Source organism: Trachypithecus francoisi, unplaced genomic scaffold (genome assembly GCF_009764315.1).
Source record: "Trachypithecus francoisi isolate TF-2019V2 unplaced genomic scaffold, Tfra_2.0 Lachesis_group13, whole genome shotgun sequence".
NCBI lineage: Eukaryota > Metazoa > Chordata > Mammalia > Primates > Cercopithecidae > Trachypithecus > Trachypithecus francoisi.
In genome coordinates, this window is record NW_022681458.1 from 116,636,461 (window position 1) to 116,656,652 (window position 20,192).

Consider the following 20,192-nt stretch of genomic DNA (forward strand, 5'->3'; position numbering starts at 1 on the left):
TCTAACAAAATGTTAGCAGTTGTTGGAGCTCCACGTGGAGAAAACTTGACCACTCTTTGTACTGTTCTTCCACTTTTTAAATATGTTAGAGCATTTTCATAATGAAATTGTGGGAAAGTAAAAATAACTCTGGAAATTAGAACTGAGGTGAGCCCAGACAAGGGCTCTTGGGTTCAGCCGGGAAGAGCCAACCGTCCGTTGGTGTTCTCTCGACTCGTCGTGGGGATTTCCTCCTCCTGGGTTCACCACCTAGTTTTCCTTGTGATAGTTATTGTATACATAGCTATGAGCATAGATGATACTGAAAACACACGTTTAGTGTGGTTTGTCATTAAGAATATGGAGAACTGGCTAAAGAAACCACTTGTACAGAGTTGAGATGAGCACTGCCTGCCTCAGCGTCTGTCATAACAGCTTCATTTGTTTGCAGAGCTTGGCAGAGGTTTGAGTGACTCTGTCTCGATGGTCCTATGTCAGAGGACAAGGTTAAGCATCACCACCGAGGGCCCTGTTGAGCCTCTGGGCTGGAAGTAACCTCCCCCGGGCTGGTGAGGCAGCCTCTGGGGGCCTTTCCTGCCAAAGCCCTTCACTGAGCTGCAGTCTGGCCACCTCTGCCCTCGCCTCCCCAGCTGCAGGGCCTCGAGGTCTCACCACCTCCAGCCTGAGCGCCCAGTGCCCAGGAGCAATTTCCCTCCTTCCCTGGGGCTCAGGATGCCGGCTCCCAGGGCAGTGCCCTCAGCTGGGCCCCTCCTCCCGGGCTGGGGGTAAGGCTGGCCACGGCCTCCTGCTATGTCCCACTGGCCACTTCACTGCAGCTGCAGCCCACACTGGGTGGCCGCACCTGCTTCTGTTGGATGAGGAGATGCAGGCCCTCTCCGAGGCTTCCTGGCCTCGCCCCTGCTGGCCCCAAGGCTGTGCCGCTTCCCCCTGCCCAGCCCCTGGTCTCTGTACAGTGTCTGTCCAGGATGTCTGTCCATCCGTCCTTGACATTCTGTCCAGAAGCAGCCACTGTCATTCTAGTGTGTGAGGGGCGAGCAGAGCCCAGGTGCGGTCGATGTGGAGATGCTGATGCACTTCAGTGTGCAGGGAAGTGAGTTCCTTCATACCTACAGCCTCTGCGCAGCCAGCTGGGAGCTCACCCCATTCACAGGTGGATGTACCTTGTTTTTTGGCCCAATCGCCTGCATTAACTCAGAAGAATCTCAGTTCCCTGCTTTCAAACACATACGATGGGACGTGAACACTCTCACCCTGGACGTTTTGTCTGAATTTTCAGTGCCTACGCTCTTGGGTACAGAGGCAGCCCCGGGTTTTATTTGAAAAGGGTGTCGCGAACAGTGAAGTCACCCACGTGCCTAAGCTTTGATTGACATGAAGCAATGTAGAGGCTGCTGAAATCCTGGTCATTTTGGAACAAAGTATTTTATTAACAGTTTTCTAAAAGAAAGAAATCATTAAAAAATGGATCCCTGTTGAGGTAGAAGGATCTCGTCCTCATGCTCCTGAGTTCCTTCCGGAATCAGCTTCCAGTTCAGCTGCAGAACAGGTTCTGGTGGTGGCTGGAGCAACCCAGGCAGGTGCCGTCGGGTCTGAGTTCACACTGGTGCCCGTGTGGTCTCCAGTTACGGTGTGGGCCGTGAGGTCTGAGTTCACACCATTGCCCATGTGGTCTCCAGTTACGGTGCTGGCCATGGAGTCTGAGTTCACACTGGCGCTTGCGTGGTCTTCAGTTACATTGCTGGCCATTTGTGCCTTTCTGGGAAGTTAGAAGGAGGATCATTTCATCACCTCTCTGTCCTCCCACACCTGATCTATGCTGGGCCACCGTGAATGCTTCCTTTTAACTGTTTCTCTCATCACGGGCAACGCTGGTGTTCTGTGGTCCACGTTTGCCTTTTCTGAAAACGGATTCTGTGTTGCTTTATATAATCACGTGGTCTCTTTTACGAATGTCGCTTTTCTTTAAGAAAATAATCGTGCTTTTATCTCTTCAATCTCAACTCTGTTCCCTGACACAGGCTCTTACCAGCTTGAAAATTAAAAGTAATCTCTGATTATATTTAATACTTTCTAAAGTTTTCAAAAGTTTATCAGCATGTGGGTAACTGAACATTGACTGTTTATTGAATGGAAAATTACATTCTAAGTAGAGTATTAGAGTGAAAATCATCTTTTGATTTTATTAAAAGATTCAGGTAAAAATATTAAAATGCCTTCGCCAAACTTCATGCCTGTGTATCGTGAAAACATTAAGCTGCTCTCTGCTCCTGGGAATGCATGAGTAGAGTATGTGTTTGAAAGCGTCATTCCAGTCTTTTTTTTTTTTTTTTTTTTTTGAGACGGAGTCTCGCTCTGTCGCCCAGGCTGGAGTGCAGTGGCCGGATCTGAGCTCACTGCAAGCTCCGCCTCCCGGGTTTACGCCATTCTCTGGCCTCAGCCTCCCGAGTAGCTGGGACTACAGGCGCCCGCCACCTCGCCCGGCTAGATTTTTGTATTTTTTTTTAGTAGAGACGGGGTTACACCGTGTTAGCCAGGATGGTCTCGATCTCCTGACCTCGTGATCCGCCCGTCTCGGCCTCCCAAAGTGCTGGGATTACAGGCTTGAGCCACCGCGCCCGGCCCTCCGTCATTCCAGTCTTAAGTTTTAGGTGTTCTTAAAGGGGTTGGCTGGAGAAGTGACATTTAGCATTGAGTGAACGTTTGATAAAGATTTGTCTCGATATAAAAATAGTTAAAAACAATCTTTAGTGTTTCCTGTCAGGGTTCACTGATTAAAGAATGGTCTTGTAAAAAACTCATCGAGAATGTTGGCGCCCAGAGATGCTACCTTGCCCACAGTTGTGTCATCTGCTGTCACCAGGCGACACGCCCAGCGTTTAGCTGCACGTCAGATGTGGCCACGGGACCACAGGACATCCATGTGGACCGATGTTCTTATGCAGATGAATGAGGATGGAGACCGCTGCAGAACTGTAAGCCCCCCAGGGGCAGACGGAAGCCTGGGAACACCCGAGACACCAGAGTCGCTGCTGCCCTGGGTGGAAGGAAACCTGCCCTGGAAGATGGGAAACGCAATAAGGAGAAAGTACCAAGGTACATGATGCTGTGAAAACGGAGATGTTTTCATTAAATTAACAATTACAATCATTTTAATTATGTGAATTATTTGAATTCATGTTAGTTCTTTTTAGGAAATTAATACTTAAAGCAAGTTTGTTTTCTGAATTGTTTGAATTAATTGAGTCAGCACAAGAGTTAGCATTGATATCTGACCCTCTTCCAGGGTTGGGGCAGAGGAGACGGGCCTCCCACCCGGTTTCCCCTGGAGCTCAGCCAGAATTTCCCATTGAGGAGCCCTCAGCAACCTGAGGGCCAGGAGCGCTTGCGGAGAAGCCGCTGTCGGCATGCCACCCGCTTTGATGGCCCTGGTCTGCCATCCCTGTGCTCCAAGGGCCGGACCCTGCCGCTGCCTGTGCCAGACGGGTCTCAGGGAGGTGCCAGCCAGGGGGTATGCATGGCGAGGCCTGGGCATCGCTGTCTGGATTCCGTGGCTGCCGGTTTCATTCTCTCGGTGTTTGTTCCCCTAGCAAGACTCATGAGGTTCCTTGAGGACAAGACCCCCTCCTGCCACCTGGTCTGTTTCCTGAACATTCTCTGCACTAGCACGGCCCCGGGATGCAGCCCTCGGGAATCAGGGTTTCGGCCATAGTAGGACGGTCGCTCTGCTGGGCACCACGATGGATGTTAGCCTCTGTGCTTCACTTTGGGGACACATTTAAGTACAAAAGTAATTTTAAAATTTCAGCATTATTTCAAGACAGCTGAGAGCCTATTAGCACAGAATCCCTGGTCTGAATGAAATCAAACAGTTCTTATTAATTATTCATGATGCCATGAATATGCAGCCTTATTTTTTATAATTGCCAGTCTGTATAATTAACCTTTCATTTGGTTAAAGTACTTAACAGTAAGTAGAGCTGTAATTTCAACTGTTTATAAAGCATATGGAAGAATGTCTAAATGTTTAATTAAAATCACTGTTTTTAGTTTCATAGAGAATTTTTTTTCTTGTCAACGAGGATCTTTAATTATTTAGACCAAAAGAGAAAAACAGACCAGAAAAGAAAAACAACGAGTAAAGCTCGGAACTGCGAAGGTGGCATCGTTCCGTTAGTCTCGGGTTTTGCTTCCTGGGTTTGTGACGTGGTCAGAGTCCTTGTCTTTGATTTCCTAACACAAGCTGTTAAAGTTGGAAGTGAGTGTGAAATTGAGTTAGTCTAGCTTTATTCTTTCACGGATGAGAAGTGAATTATCTTCAGCAAGGTGGGTGCAGGCGTGGTCCTCGGAGTTCACGGTGGTGAACAGGCCACCCTTGTGGGGAGCCATGTTCGTCATCACTGAGACAGAGCCCAGGACACTTCTCCTGCTGGCCAGCCTCTTCCTAGAACCCCACACATTGCAAAGGATGGAGTCCAGATCTATACCATAAAGAAACGAGGGTGGTTACAGAAAGCACCCCGATCTCAGCTGAGTGGCTCTGAGCACCCCAACGTTTGGGCACCTCAGCATCCTGTGTGGCTCAGGCTGTGCCCAGCAGGGAGGCCGGCCGGTTTGAGCTGTGGTCTTCACCCTGAGAGTGAGGGCTCCTACCCCCAGCGTAGGTTAAAGCACCGTGTGTCCACCTGTGCAGTGGCTGGTCCCAGTGGCCCTGGAGGGCTGAAACCCTGGGTCCTGCCACTGGTCCTGGGCATCCGTTTCCCCTTCCTGCAGTTCCTGTGTCTGTGTGTCCAGGAGGCTCCGATCCCTGTCTCAGGACCATTGGTGAGGGTTCAAGTTCACCCGCTTTGGAGCTGGCCTGGATCTTGGTTCTGTGGATCCTCGCTGTGTGGCTCTGGAGCAGTTCTGTCCTCAGGAGAGGGATCCTCACAGCCGCCTCTTGGGGCCATGAGGAGAATTAATAGGGCGACCCCCGGGTAGCTGCTCAAAGCCCTGTGCGGGGCCAGCTCTGTGTCTCCACCAGTTCCTTCACTCTGTGCTCCCCTGCTCCCACTGTCACATTGCCAGCCTTTATTTCCTTTTCCTTGGACCCAGGCAGCGAATGCTCCGCTGGTCTTGGCAGCCCTTTCTCTAGTCTGTCCTCAAATCACTTCACTTCCTGACGGCAGCTGTGACTAGCCATCGGCGTGACCAAAACCCCAGAAAAGAAACCCAAGTTTCCTATTAAGCTGTACAGAGCTGTCCCAGCCCCACTTCCCACAGGCTGGCCTCATTCGCCATGGGATCCGTGGTTCTCACCTGGGGCTGGGGGTGCCCCTGGCATCTGGTGGGGAGTGTCAGGGATGTCCCTCCAGGCTCAGTACAGTCCCCCAGCTGGTGGCCGGCAGACAGCAGCACCCAACCTGATGTCCCTGTGGCTTCTGGTTCCCCAGGCTGGCTGTGCTTTGCTGCCTCTTCATGCTCTCAGATGGGTGCCCTCTCTCCACCTTCACTCGTTAGCAGTGTTCCATCCATTAGAGCTCAAAGCCCTGCCTCCCGGCAATGCAGCCCCTTCTCCTGGCCTGCCGTCTGCCTGTGACCCGCGGTCTGTACCGTGTCCTCACGGACCCATCAGAGCGAGGCTCCCAGGGATGGAGAGGTTCCTGCTTGCGTCTCTTTCCCACCTTCTCTGGACCTGGCACCGTGCCCTTTGCCGACAGAGGTCTTGGGTTGATTGTCAGCGAAGCAGACAATCTATATGGCTCTAAATGGCTGTGAACATGCTTGATTGGGTTATTTTAAAAATACTTGGATATGTAAACATTTGAGTGTGACCCAGGTGGATTTTTGGGCTAATGGTCTTGTTCTTCAGGGAATAACCACAGGCCCATCCACAAGGACCATTTCCAGCTGATCTATGGAACCCTGTTCTACCTGGTTAATTGTGAACGTTATCTCAGCCTGAGAGGCAGGTCAGCGTGTGACGAAAATCACTGGTTTGAATCCTAATCTGCTCCTTAGGAGCTGCACCTTCCATGCCTCCGTTTCTTCCTTGGTTAGGTAGGAAAGGTATGAGCTATCTCAGAGGTGTGAGTGAGGCCTGCATCGAGTGACCGCATTAAAGTGACAAGGACTGCACCCGCAGTGTTGATATTTAAAGACCTTTAAACATCGCGATGCTGCATTTTGGTTCCCAGGTAAAACAGCAAAGTTATTTCAGATGCAGACACAGACGCTCGGTGAGGTGGGGGACTGAGGGCAGGAGGTGGACCACCGACCCTGTAACGAGGCTAAATGAAGTGCACATCACTGCATGTACCACGGAGGTCCCTCTCGTGAAGTCCTGGAAGGGTCCATGTGGCTGAGCCGTGTGGTCTGTCCATGACGTCCGTCAGGAGCTGAGCTTTCGGGTGCAGCCTTGCTCTTGTGTGCACGGCCCTCAATGGTCTCAAAAGTCTGAGGCTTAAAGCAGGCTTGGGGTTTCCTTACACCTCCTGGACATCTAATTTGCCTGGCAAACATGTTTTTCTTGGGTGTAAAGATGAAGGAGCGGGTGACTCTGGTGAAAGTGTACTAATTACTGCACTTCTGGGTCAGTGGCGCTTGGTTGAAGACACTATCTGCCCTGGATGGACATCTCTGTGGTGGTGAGAACCGGTGCTGGATGTCACAGGGTTGCCAAGAAGATGCCAATTTTTTTCCTTTTTCCTCAGTAACAACACCCTACTTTGTTTAGAGAAGCAGCACACCCAGCTGAAAATCCAATTCTCTTGTTCGGTGGAGCGGCTGGTGACACAGGTCCAGATGCTGCGATGCTGATGGGGGGTCCTGGAGTGGGAGGTGTCAGGAGGCTTTCCCGACCCACAGCAGCCCTGGGCCCTTGTCTGGCCTTCTTGCCTAGGGCATGACACCTGGAGGGAAAGCAGCTTCGGGGGCCCGAGGGCCGGAAGGCAGAGTGGTGGCGTGTGAGGCAGGCCTGGGCCAGGCTCCTCAGAGGATGTCAGAGACCTGCTGCCCATGCAAGGACCACCCACCTCTGAGCCCCACGCAGATTTTCCTCCGTAGCCGAGTGAAATCCTGGTACGGCGAGTGAGGCAGTCAGAGGCACCTTTTGTGGAAGGAGGACAAAGCTGGAGAGAAAGAGGTTTTCCTAAAGGCACAAGGCACTGATTCTGCGTTAGGGATCATTTCTAGGAGTGTGGTTGCTGGTGGGTGGAAAACTGTAGCCAGAGAATAAGTGGGAATGGCCCTTGCTGGTATTTAACTGATTCGTTCACGAATGGTCCGAACAGTTCCAGTGAAAAGAAGATTTCGGACACAGAAGTTTTCATCCTGCCTGACAATCAGCGTGACCGTGGGCTGTTCCATCCTTCCTGGGCGACCGTGAGAGGGTCTCAGCCCTTCCCCCCTGTGCTGGCATTTCCCCAGGGTGTGTGCCCCATCCCGAATAGGCTGGAATGCCTCTGGGTGCAGCTGAGCCTCTTGAAAAGGGAAGAGACACGTGCTGTGCTCTGGCTGAACAGGACAATGCGGGAGGACAGGAGAGGGGCCTGGAGGTGAGGAGGATGGTGAGCGACACTGGGGACAGCGGACGGAGTAACACCAGGGACAGGGGAACGGAGGGTCACCGGGACAGCGGACGGAGGTAACACCAGGGACAGGGGGACGGAGGGTCACGCCGGGGACAGGGGGACGGAGGGTAACACCAGGGACAGGGGGACGGAGGGTAACACCAGGGACAGGGGGACGGAGGGTCACGCCAGGGACAGGGGGACGGAGGGTAACGCCGGGCATAGGGGATGGAGGGTAACGCCGGGGACAGGGGGTGGAGGGTAACACCACTTCTCCAGGTGCCTTTGGGGGATGCTGCCGCCTCTCGCACCCCAGAGTGAAGTCAACAGGATTCTGTCCCGAGGAGCCCCAGAGCCTGGCAGCTGGGATTGTCCCTGTATGAACCTCCGTTCACTAGCTCTGCACCCTGGGACAGGCTCCCTGGTGCTTCCACCCTGGTTTCCCATCTGGACTGTGGGACCCTGAGTGTCCCCATCCCAGCTGCGCCCAGAGCCCTGGACTCCAGCGTGTCGTTGGTCCTCGTTATTGTTTCTTTTGTTGTGGTCCGTGGACGAAATGGCTCTCTCTTTGTGTGTTCACAGCCCTCCTGCTCACTTGACCTTCTGGGAACACTTTTTACATAGCTTCGTATGTGGGGAGGACGCGAGTGATGAATCGAATGTTTCATCAGGTGCGGTTCTTCTGTTTCCCAGTTTTGACACAACATTTGGTGAAATTTCCAGGGACTGCTGTGGTCAGCCTCACAGTTTCACTCTGTCACTTTCTAATGCAGTATTCTTTGGGAGTCTTTTCAATGAAGCGCCATCATTTAAAAATAAGTTTTATAATATGCAGTTTCAGGTGAATTCTTTACCTTTGTGTCTCAGGCAGTGGCTCCCCACCTGTGAGTTGTCAGAAAGGTTCACGCCATTTTCCAGGGCGGCCTTTGCATTTACTGGAACTATTAAGAGCTCGTTCCTGCTTCGGAGGCGATTGACACGCAGTGCGCGTGAGGCCGTGCGTGGCTTAGCGTCTTCTGCGGGCTTAGAGGTCACTTTCTGTTCTTCCCCAAGCCTGCTGCGCTGTGTCGAGTGTTCACTGCGGGCGACGGTCACGCAGTCTGGCACAGGCCACCGAGGCCACAGGGCAGGTTCCATATAGGAGAGCCTGCAGAATGGCAGAGCCCGGCCTCCTCGCCGCCCTTCATGGGGAGCAGAAAGCGCAAGCCTGTGATCAGAGCTGTGCTAGCCCAGAAAGCCTCCGAACAGGCTGAATTTAGGCATCTGCTCGTACCAACTGCCCATGTTTAGGATGTGTTTGAGTTTCTGTGATTTTTCCTGCACTGAAGCTACTGGGCTGGCTCTGAGTCACCCTCATGGGACTTCATGTTGCCCCGACAGGAAACGGCGTGGGTGGAGGGCTGCACAGAGGCTTGCAGCCGTGATAATGAAGGGCTTGTTGCCTCTTGGGACAGCGAGTTCAAACTCTTTGTAATTGTCAACATAAAGAGTGACCCGCTGAGGACACGGCTGTAATACAGGGTGGCATGGTTGATTGTCATAGCTGGTATCAGGTACCTGCCTCTAAAATGACGGTACCGGTAGTGCGGCTCCAGGAGTCAGCTCCTGCCAAACACACGTGCTCCTGGGCCCCTGCAGACAAGGTCGTGTTGCCAGCCAGGCCTGCAGCTGTGGGTGCAGAGGGGTCTACAGGGCACCGAGTGCCTCCCTTGTTTGCTTGTGGGGCCCAGCCCCCCGTCCCTGCCGGTCCCCAATGTGGCTTCTCCCAGGATTCTCCCAGCCCCGTGGACACCTCCGTCTTCCCTACTTTCCTCGTGGGCGCCCCAGGTGGGCGCCTGGGCAGGGTTCGTGTGTTAGTCGAGTTCTCTGTAGCCAACCCTGGCTCGTGGCCCAGCAGGTCCCTTCAAATGAGTCAGCCAGCTGTGTGCCTGCATGTTCAGGATACTTGTCAGGGGCCTTCCTCAGAGCAAGACCGACGCTCACCTCATCCTTGGGACTTTGGAGCCCGCCCTGGAGAGACTCCAGCCACGTCCAGGGGCCGCCGGGTCCCGCAGTCTGGTGGGGAGTGACTTCTGAGCCACTCCAGACCCCACTTCGTGTTCCTACACCCCACAAAGCCACTTCAAGTGCCATGTTCTGGTGCCGTGTGCCTCACAAGTGTGCCACACAAGCCTGCACGGGGATCTGAGCGGGCGCTGCCTTCCTCAGGCTATGCTGGAGTTTTGGGGCAACTGGAGCACTCGTGGCTGTGATTCTCACCGCTGTCTGGGCTCCCCTAGAAGGTCTCACCCGCAGCCTGAGGGCCACGTCGGCAGCCACTGAGGAGCCTCCAGGGGCAGCGTTGGTCCCACTCAGTCCTTCTCGACTTTGGTGACAGAGGAGACAGCAAAACTTCAGCTGGGAGCCCCAGGCCTTCTCTGCTTGGGGTCCTGGGACTGACATAGCACAGATCCGGCCATCCACGTGCTGCTCCCTCCTCTCGTCAGGGGCCACGCCCTTGGGCTGTGTAGCTCCGGGTTCTCGCACTCAGGGGCCCAGGGAGGGTCCTGGATGCAGAGAGAAGAAGGGCGGCGGTTTGAGCCCAACTGTGTTGGCTTCATCTTCTGCCTGTTGTCCCTAAGTACATTTGCAAAGTTTTCGAGATGAAAACTCAGAAGGGATTTTTAATGACTGGAATCTGTGAATTCCACGGAAGCCGAGTCTGTGTACCTCTTTCAGCCACCTCATTTCTCCCCGTTGGGGCTGATTTTGGCAGCGTTTGTAGGGGCAGGGACGCAAGGGGTGGTGGCCAGCCCTCGGCCCTGTGTCCCTCCCCTCCTCCCCTCAGCGCCACAGCATTTCGGTGGCATCCCCTTCCCTGCACGCGTCCTCATGAAAACCACGTGCGGCTGGAGGAGATGCCTGCACCCACTCCCGTGACCTTCCCGGCCAGCCTGGCTGCGGCGGCCTCTCGGCAGGCATCTCTCTGGTGCTGCCTCCGTGCCCCTCCCATCACCTGGCGCTCGTGCTCCTGAATCTTCACACGTGTACTCTGTGCATCCACCTCACGGACTCCCTGGGAACAGAGACAGTGTCTCACGCCAGTCAGAATGTTTTCTCTGTCCACTGAATAGTCCAACACAGAATCATTCCTCTGTGATTATTTATGCTTTGTTATGTAGAACTGGAATAAAGAAAAAGTGAATTTAGACATTACAGCCATCAAGTTGAAGCTAGGTAATTGCATTAGGGAATTAAATGAGAGCATTTGAGCTTCATGAGTTCTAATTCCACATCTTCGTATCCCCATCACCCCATGCCCAGTGTCTAACACAGCTCTTGGTCTAGGAGTTTCTTGATAAATGCTTATTGAATTGAACTGGACTGAGCTTAACATTCCCACCCAGAGTTAGAAGCCAGTCCCTGAGCAAATTGCATTTAGAACATGAGTTTGATGTTACTGTGGTAAGGGGTATCCTACACATCATAATTCCTAGTCAATATCGGGTATTTCGTCAAATAGACTCAAGTATAGAGAGGCATTGGCCCATTTGGCAAAAGGGCAAGGCACGGTGCTTTAGGTCCAGGTCCCCAATATCAACTATGAAAATAAAACGTTGTCATCTCCAATTGCAGCCCTGTCCTCAGCTGGTCACTGTTTACGCTAACAATTATAAACAGCTTGAACTTGCTGTCCTGAGAGGCAACACACCTCCATTCTCTCTGCAGTGCAGCTGCCTTGGTGGATGGAACATGCCCCTCCTCCCTCCCTCCCCCTATCCCTCCCTCCCCCTTCCTCTCTCCCTCTCTCCCCCCTTCTCTCTCCCCTCTCCCCCCTCGTCTCTCACTCCCTCCCCCCTCCTGTCTCCCTCTCTCCCCCCTCTTGTCTCCCTCCCTCTCTCCTCCTCTCTCCCTCCCTCCCCCCTACTTCTTCCTGTCCTCTCTCACCTTTCTCCCCCCACCTTCTCTTCTGGGTGATGGGCAGAAGAGAAGGGACCTCCGGAATCTTCTGCTTCATCCAAGCAGCTTGGGGGCAGCATCAAGTGCTACAATTTGGCTGCCCCAGCAGGTGCCTCAGGGCAGCCTTTCTAATGGGAATCCTGGAATCATGTCTTTTCTTAATGTGTCCTAAAGGCTGGAGGACATGAAGTGAAACAATGCTCCATGCTCAGTCCTGTGATTTTGTGTATTTATTGGACTTAATTTGAAATTAAACTAAATAATACCCAAGGTAGAGCCTGAAAAAAAAGACAAAACAGGCTACTGTGTTTGAAAAACAAACAAAACCGTTTGGTTTGTTGGTTTGTTCTTAGACCTTCACAGGCTCCTAGGTCACACGTTTCAGTTTCTCAGCGAGTGACATTCTCTGCAGAAGCTGTGTCAGCCTCTTGTTTGACGATGTCAGCCACAGCAGAAAGAAGCACTCCGTAGGCCCTGTGCTCAGCACCTTGGCGTGGGCTCCTGCCATCTTCTGTTCATGCTCATCACAGCTCTGTGCAGTGGGCATCCTCCTGATCCCTGTGAGAGGATGGAGGATGGAGGCGGAAGGGTGAGTGATGGCAGGATCACATGAGGGGTCTCTCCCGAGGTAGGAAGTGGAACCGGCCCAGGACCTCAGTACCCATCGTGTCTTTCTTCCTCCTCCTCTGCCTCTCTGTGACTGTTTGACTCAGGCTGCAGGGACAGACATGAGTATGTGCAGAGCCTGTGTGCACCCCTGGGAATGTGTGCTCATATTGGCAGGAAGGGATGAGTGTGTACAGAGCGTGTGTGCATACCTTGGCGGTGTATGCTGGCGTTGGCAGGGACAGATGTGTACAGAGCGTGTGTGCACATCTGGGGGTGTGTGCTTATGTTGTTCTGTAAGCGGCAAATACGTGGCCCGTTGCGTCGGGCGGCCCTGCGCCCATGCTGAGTCCGTCAGTGGCCCTCGGGTTGGGGTCTCCATCTCCCCAGACAGCACTCGAGTGGCTTGAGGTTTCAGATTCTTCCTCTACGAGTACTTGGGCCTCCTCAGGACCAAACATCAGAACCAGCCAACTGCAAACCACAAGAACGTTCAAATGCATTTTCAGTAGGAAAAACAAAAGCAATTGGAAAAATTTTCCAACGTGACCCCGTGGTTAAGCTGTTAGATACTCCAGCCAACAGATTGAGTCACTTTAAAATTCACACCAATTAAAATGGTTGTGAGAGTTGCAGAGTGTCACCACTAAACGTTGAAATAATTGAAGCATTCTGCTCCACTTGCTTACAAACTAGGGTTGGAGATACCTTTCAGTCCAAAGTAGCAACCTTCTAAATCCAGCTTAGATGCGAGGCTCCCACTGACACAGGAAGAGACAGTGGCCCTTGATTATTCTCCTGTGTTCAAATACTTTGTCTTTTTTTTTTTTTTTTTTTTTTTTTGTATCCTGATCATCACTTCTGCTTTTCCAATTCAAACTAAAGGGAGTTTAGTTCTGGTTTGGAGAAGCTGTGGTTAGTGGTTTCTTTTCATGGTTTGCTTAATCTCTTAAGTCTGGTGCTTACATTACCCAAACAGACTTTTCTTTAGTACAATAGTGCCATAACCCAGGGCTTCTCCCTCCATATCTGCTCCCCAGGAGGCTCCTTAGGAATGGGCACTAGAGATCCAGCTTCTCTCCGTGTGCCGTTTTCTTTGAGTCCAAGGTAGGTTTGGCTCAGAGAAGAAAACAGGCCTCCGGGTTAGGTGCCTCTGACTGCTTGCTTGTGAAATGTTTAATGATAAGGCGCCTTCCAAACTAATTTTACACATTGATAGTTGTAGCTTGAAGTATCACTGCAGTCATAAGAACAAGAAACACTCTCATAAAGTAGATTAGCAGAAAAAAGCCATAAAAGTTTAATAAAGCACAAATAAAATGGTGTTGTAAGAAAGTACAGTGGGAAATGCTCTCAGTTCAGCCAGATCCAGCTGTGGCATCAGTCCAGCTGTGGCGTCCTCCTGTAAATACATTCAGCCACGTGTGGCCCTGATCTCAAGCACTACTCTGAATTGTGATCCAGAATGTTCTTGGGGGCCGATGCCAGGACTGTGCCAGCAGCTGAGTCTGATTGGGCGTCACGGTGGTGATGTGCTTAGTGCGGCCAGCTGGGCTACTTAAAGTACTGGTAACCCAACCACGGGCGGGTGCCTCCTGACATGGGAGCTGTCTTTTTTATGCAGGGCCCTCTGGCGCTGCAGACCCCTGCCGCCAGTCTGAGCTCACAAGGAGGTACCGGAGGGCTCTGCTGGGGCCTGGAGGTCCCTGAGCAGGTGGTCACTTATTGCTTGTGGAGTGGTCCATGGCCTGTGAGTTTATTCTTGGGGTTTGTGTGGGCGAGCTTAACCAGTTCACAGCTGGGCACTGACCCCTTACACAGGTGACACTAGTTAAAGTGGAATCTCTATTAGCTCACACGGGAGTGTGTGAGGAGCTGGGAGGTGGGGGAGGCTTGGCCCTAGCACTAGAGCCCAGGCTCCTGACATTTCTGCGTCTTCCAGTTGAGGGGCCGTCAGAGCCGCTGTGGGTCCTGAAGACAGTAGGTGCCATATGGACCAGGGGATGCGGAAGCCTGTAGAGGTCGTGAGAAGCAAGGAGACAGTCGCTTCCCCAGAGCCAACCCTGCCGACACTTCAACGTTAGATGGTGGGACCTATTTTGGACTCCAGCTTCCAGAAATGTGAGAAAAGAAGTCAGTGTTTAGGGCGCTAAATTTGGGGTGATTTAGTGGAGAAATAGAAAACTAGCCCACGAAGGTGCACGCATTGAAATGTGCTCTGTCCAGGTGTTCACAGTGGCGTGAGGGGGATGGCATCGGGGTTCTGGGAACTGCAGTTTTACTGAAGGAAGGGGGCTGACCACGCCTTTCCTCATGTAACTGAAGGTATGTGTGCCTGCCACACCGCCCAAGAGACAGGGACTAGAATTCTGACTTTATTTCTTATGGGAACCAAGCCACAGTCAGAACACGGTGAGGGCCGAAACGAGCTTCCTACAGTCTGAACTGGAAGAGACATCGCAAGTAGTTTGTGTTTTTCTACACAGACCTGTCCTTTCAGGTTTTGTTAAGTTTTGGAAAAAGGGAGAAGCCAGGCACACCTCGGCACGGGACGGTGTTTCTGGAGGTGGCGGGGCTTCAGCCTGAATGTGGCCGTGTGGTTGGGAGGCTCAGAAACTGCCCTCCAAGGGCACTCATCTGTTCCTTATTGCACTAATACCTCGTTTACAGAAATCCACAGAAATGACAGTGCGGGAGGCCTCGGGTCTGGATGGGTTTGTGTGGACCGAGGTCACGGGGTGTTGTCCCAAGTGCTTATCCTGATCTGGCAGAGGCTCTGTTCCCAAATAATTATTCCACAGTTTCAGAGCCTAGATCTGAGTGATAGTCTTTTAACTTTGTTGTATAAAAGTAAAGTATGTCTTGAGGGTCTCAAAATCCATGTGGTAATCATGGCTGTCAACTCATACATGGGGCTTTGGGATGGAGTGAAAACCACCGTCACCTGGCGTGGACGCTGCCTGGTATTTTTAGCGTGGTGGCCTGCTCGTGCCTTGAGCTCCATCTGCAGTGTGAGCAACAGCTGTGCATTTGAGAAATGTGGGCAGGTCAGCTTGCTCCTCCAGGGGCCTGCGGGCATCCGGGTGAGGGGCCTGGGATGAGGTCACGTCAGTGGGAAGGAGCTTGGTTGTGTCAGCAGATATGTCTGCCTCTACAGGCCTGAAAGTCAGCCAGAACCCAGTTTTCCTTTGGTCATCTAATGCCAGAAAAAACCTGTTTCTTAGAGATTCTCGTAATTTATATGAATGAACCATTTGACCATACATAAAATGTTATAAATGCATGAGGCTTTACAACTTGGCAGTTGTGTAACTCACATGTCCTTGTATCAAACTGTTGAAGATACTTGTTTCACTTGAAGGTTTTTAGCATTTTATGTGCAAACCAAATGCCAGTAGCATTTTGAAGGAGTATTTTGGAATTTTAAACACAGTGGGACAGTGCTGGGTCTCTGGGATGCTGGTGAGGTGGACGTGACCTCAAGCTCGTGGAACTTGCAAGCAGGATTGCTAAATTGTCACACCTGCAGTGCTGGAAGTCCAAGTGGATTTCTGCAAATGAGGTATTAGTGCAATAAGGAACAGATGAGTGTCCTTGGAGAGCAGTTTCTGAGCCTCCCAGACACCTTCCTCCCAGGAGGAAGCGGGGGAGGGGGGGCAGTTACCCACCAGAACCTGGACGGTGGAGCCGGGTTTGCTGGTGGCCCTGCTTGGCAGGTCATTACGTGCAATAAGAAACAGATGAGTGCCCTTGAGAGCGGTTTCTCAGCCCCCTTCAGAACCGCAAGTGGAAGACGCTCCAAGGTGGGGGGTGGGGGTTCGGTTATCCACAGGAGCCTGGATGGTGGAGCTGGATTTGCTGGTGGTCCTGCGTGGCAGGTCATTACATACAATAAGGAACAGGTGACTGCCCTTGAGGGCGGTTTCTCGGTCTGCTTCGGAACCGCAAGTGGAAGTCGCCCCAAAGTGAGGGGGGGCTGGTGGTCGGTTATCCAGTGGGGCCAGATTTGCTGGTGGCAGGTCACTGCGTGGAGCCATGGGAGGTGAGTGGAGTGGGAATAGAGGATGCATCCTCCACAGCTACTGCTGGGAGTTGGCTCTGGTAGCAGACGGGGCATAGAGGGATTCTCATCAGGGGCAACACGACTGGGGTCCCCAGTGTGGTGGACGCCGAAGTCTGGCTATATGTAATCTCAGTCTGCACAGCCGTCCTGGTGAGTGGGTTCAGTCACCTTCCCATCTCACATTTGAGAAATCTCCGGGGCTCACATCCCAGCTAGGTGGGTTGGAACTAATGTCTCAGGCAGGACGTTGGCCCCAGAGCCCAGACCTTACCCGCTTCCGCTCTTTTCAGTCCACTAAGCTTGTAGAGAGGAGTGTGTGGTGGTGGGTGGCGGCTGAGAAACCAACACAGTAGAAGGGGGGAGAGGAAGTAAACCAGGCAGCACACAGAGGCAGAGCTTGGGAGGTCTGCACGGGGTCTGGGTGTGGGGGGCACCTCTGGGCCTGTGAACCCCGTTCTGTGCTCCTGGCTTGCCCAACCTTGGCCCTCAGCCACATGCTGCGTGCTTTAGGTGAAATCTCAGTCCCTCGTGTGGTGCGGGCATCTTTTCTCCCTGGCTTTGCCTCTCCTTAAATCACGGAGTTTCAGTGGGGATGGCGGTTTGGTTGGTGGTCCATGGAATTTGCCCTGCACCTCCCCATCCTTGTCCTGTCCTGTCTGACCTGTTACCTGAATCTGTGTCTCTTCAGAGCCTGAAATGAGTGGAGGCCACGGCAGCCTCTTGCTGACCGACCTCTGAAACTTTTTGATTCATCAGAATCGTGTTAAATGCTGATTCCTAGGCACCCCCATTAGACTCTACGCCTGCCTGGCATGGGTACTTTGGGGAAAGTACAGAGGGTTGCTGAGCTGTTCCAGGGGGGAATTTGCATTGTTGAATGTCTACTGTGTTCCTTCCAGCACTCTACTTTCCACGCACACGTGGCATTAAACCTGGAAGACCTCTGGGTGCTGTGCCGGTGGGGAAGCCCCGGCTGGACGAGGGGCTGCTGGGGCTCGGACTTGATTCCTGGGCTGGGGGCTGTGGGCTTATTCTCTTCAGTGGGCCTGCTGATGGGATGCCCTGGGAAGTCCTGCTGTGCACTCAGGGGAAGGTGCAGAGACAGGCTCAGAGAAGACAGACCATGGATTTAAAAATTCCTACTGGAAAATCTTTTATGAGCAAAGTAATTTGCATCTAACTGAAGACAATCATTGCTTGAATAATTGGTTTGTTTACAAAGTTGGTCCTAAGAACAGATTAAGGTTTTCATTCATGCCTTATCTATAATGTAAATAGATATTACCGCAACTTAAATTAGTTTTAAATTTCGTATCAGATTGCAGTCCAGATTACAAATGGCTGCTTGATAATCTAATTGACCCTTTCGGGTGAAATGACAGTGGCAATGTCGTTGTTCGGAGGAGTGTAATCTCACGTATGAGATGTAGATTTTAAATGATGCAGATTTTAAACACCAAAGTCAGGAAGCTTGGTGGGAGTGGCTGTCTTCCAAGTGGTTTTCTGTGCTGCCATGGATGAGGCGTGGATGTGTCAGCTGTTGGTGAGATCCACTGGTGAAGGGGCTAAGCAAACCGTGTGTGGGGGGGTGGTGGTGTGAAGCTACATCTCTTCTGGCATCCCAAGTAAATATATTTTGTAAAACTTGTGAATTTGACCCTGACCCTAACCCGGAGTGTTGAAGTCTGGTGCAGTGTCTTGAGCCCTCTTCTGCATTGAGGGCGAGTGACTGTAAATGACCGATTCCTCAGTGGTGAAAGTTCAAAGTTAGCTTCCCTGAGGAAACCAGACCTCAGTCACCCGTATCTCCATTGTAAACACTGCGGCCCCTACACGGGTGGCTGCAAGTTTCCAGGCCTTCCTTGGAGAAGCAGCCATGAGGTGCTTGATGATTTGATAACATCAGCCATCTTCTGTCTCATCACGGTACAAATGATTCTCCCACAGGTAAATGGATCTGGTTTCTTCCCGATCGTTGGAAGAAGCAGCCCGCCTAGGGACTGCACCGTCCTCTGCACTTTCACAGCGAAGCCTGTGTCTGTCTCCAAGGAGTGTCACGTGTGTCATGGGAATCGCCTCCTTAATTCTTCCTGCTTTTGAGGGCTCGGGTAGCTCTGCCTGTTTCACCCGGGACGAGCAGCGGGAGGTCTCTGGCTGCTGTGGGACCAGGGCTTGGGGGTGCATCATCACACCCGGTGGCCTCTCCAGGTGGGCATCATTGTCTTTTGCCTGTTGGCTGAGGCAGCTGTGATGTCATGGGGGTCATGCTTGTCAGGGCCAACCCAGTTCTTCCCGTGCACACCTCTCCTGCTGGAGTGCCTTTCCTTATGATGACTTGTTGAATTAGCATGGAGAATGCAGAGAGGCTCTGGGCCTCTCCCTCGCATTCTTACTCCCTGGAGCTGTGATGCCCGACAAGGGAGCCCATAGCCAGAGGCTCCTTTAAATTTAATTAGAATAAAGATTTGATGACATAGCTAAACACATTTGAAAAGAACTTCACAGATGAAGTTCCAGATTCAGCCCTTCAGGCCCAGTGGCCACGTTTCGGGGCTCAGTAGCTGTAGGTGGCTGTTGTCTTTCTGTGTTGGCTGAGCAGATTGAAGCGTTTCCAGTTCAGCAGGCAACTCTCTTGCATGGCTCTGCCTGTGGTGAGGGCACCTAGGCTGGAGAGCCTCGTGGGGATCCCTTAGGCCTCTGGCTGCCGCCAGGCTGCACGGTTCCTGTGCCCCGGGTCCTCTGCAGGCCCAGCTGGATCCCACCACAGAGCCAGCACTGCTAGACTTGGGTACTGTGTGCAGACAGCAGAGGGGCACGTCCGGGCCTTGCAGGGGTGGGGTGACTGGCCTCCTCGGCCAGGCTCCTGTCTCCGAGTCTTCAGGGGAAATGCATCCATTATCCACACTGTGCACCAGAGGAAAACTGCAGGCTTCTCTGTGGATGGTGAATTGAGATCATGCAGAGTGACTAGGTTTGGGCTCCTGGCCAGCGTGGAACCTGATACCTTTAGGTGGAACCTGACATGCCTCCATGTGTACATGGCAAAGAGAATGCAACATTGTCAACTTGAATCCAGATGTGCTCCCGTTTTGAGGTGGAAGGTTCTGGGAGTATTGGCCATTGGTGATTGTGCTGCCGTGGAGGACTTTGAATGCAGGCACTGGTTTGGGATAACCCTGGTTTTGTATGTGGGCATCCCTGAATATCCCGGACTGGAGGAAGGCAGGGGAGATGGGAGGGTGACAAGAGGTCAGGTGTTTCCAGCTTTGGGGACTGATGCCATCAGATGGCCGAGATGAGGATGGTGGTGGCCAGGGACCAAAGCACGGGTGCGTGGAAATGTCATGTGTCCCGGAGCGTGGGGAGGACCTCTTGAACTCTATTCCTGGGCAACAGTTCTTCCATTCTCAGGAATCTGTGCCATTGTAATTGAGGAGCAAATTCTGTAATTGCTCTAATTACTTACTGTTAAGTCCCCATCCCAATGACCATGAATTAGCAACAGTGATAACAGTTTGCCTGGTCAAACCTTACCAAGAGAAACCAGTGGAACTAGTTTTAGTTGCCTCCAGTTCCCTCCAAATCAGATTCCTTAGCGGCTTGTGTCCCCACACTTGCTGCAGTTTCTCCTGGGCCTGGCAGGCACATTCCAGACATTCACATCTCAGCTCAGATGCAGGCGTGCACATGATTTATAGAAAATTGCCCTGCTCTGTGATCGGCTTGAGCTGACGTTCTCTAGGTGGGAGGCGGAGGTTCAAAAGTTCTAATGGGATGAAATACGAATTTTTAACATTCACGTGTTATGAACTCTGTTCAGTGATTTCCTCTGAAATGAGAGACTATTTGCAGATGAGGCAGTCAGCCTGCAGCTCTCCTTAGATCTGTCCTAGACCTGGATCCCGTCCTTTGGCCTCTTCCTGAGTGTGGGGTGCTCTGCTTGAAGCAAAACCAAAGGCAAGAACGTGGTCTGCATCACTACTGCAGCCAGCTCAACGCGCACACCCACTGGGAGGGGGGTTTGATCACTTAACATT

General features: G+C 52.3%; 1 protein-coding gene and 1 long non-coding RNA gene across 3 annotated transcripts in view; both read left to right on the top strand.

Moving 5' to 3' along the window:
• Positions 1-20,192, top strand: part of LOC117095269 — a 247,749-nt gene that overhangs the window by 160,172 nt on the left and 67,385 nt on the right. The gene's annotated exons all lie outside the window — the stretch shown is intronic.
• LOC117094234 lies at positions 2,776-7,069 on the top strand. The gene is made up of 5 exons (XM_033229422.1): positions 2,776-3,093; positions 3,588-3,708; positions 4,771-4,821; positions 6,690-6,774; positions 6,878-7,069. Exons 1-5 carry the CDS (start codon positions 2,805-2,807, stop codon positions 7,067-7,069), a joined length of 738 nt encoding a protein of 245 aa, XP_033085313.1. The 5' UTR covers positions 2,776-2,804.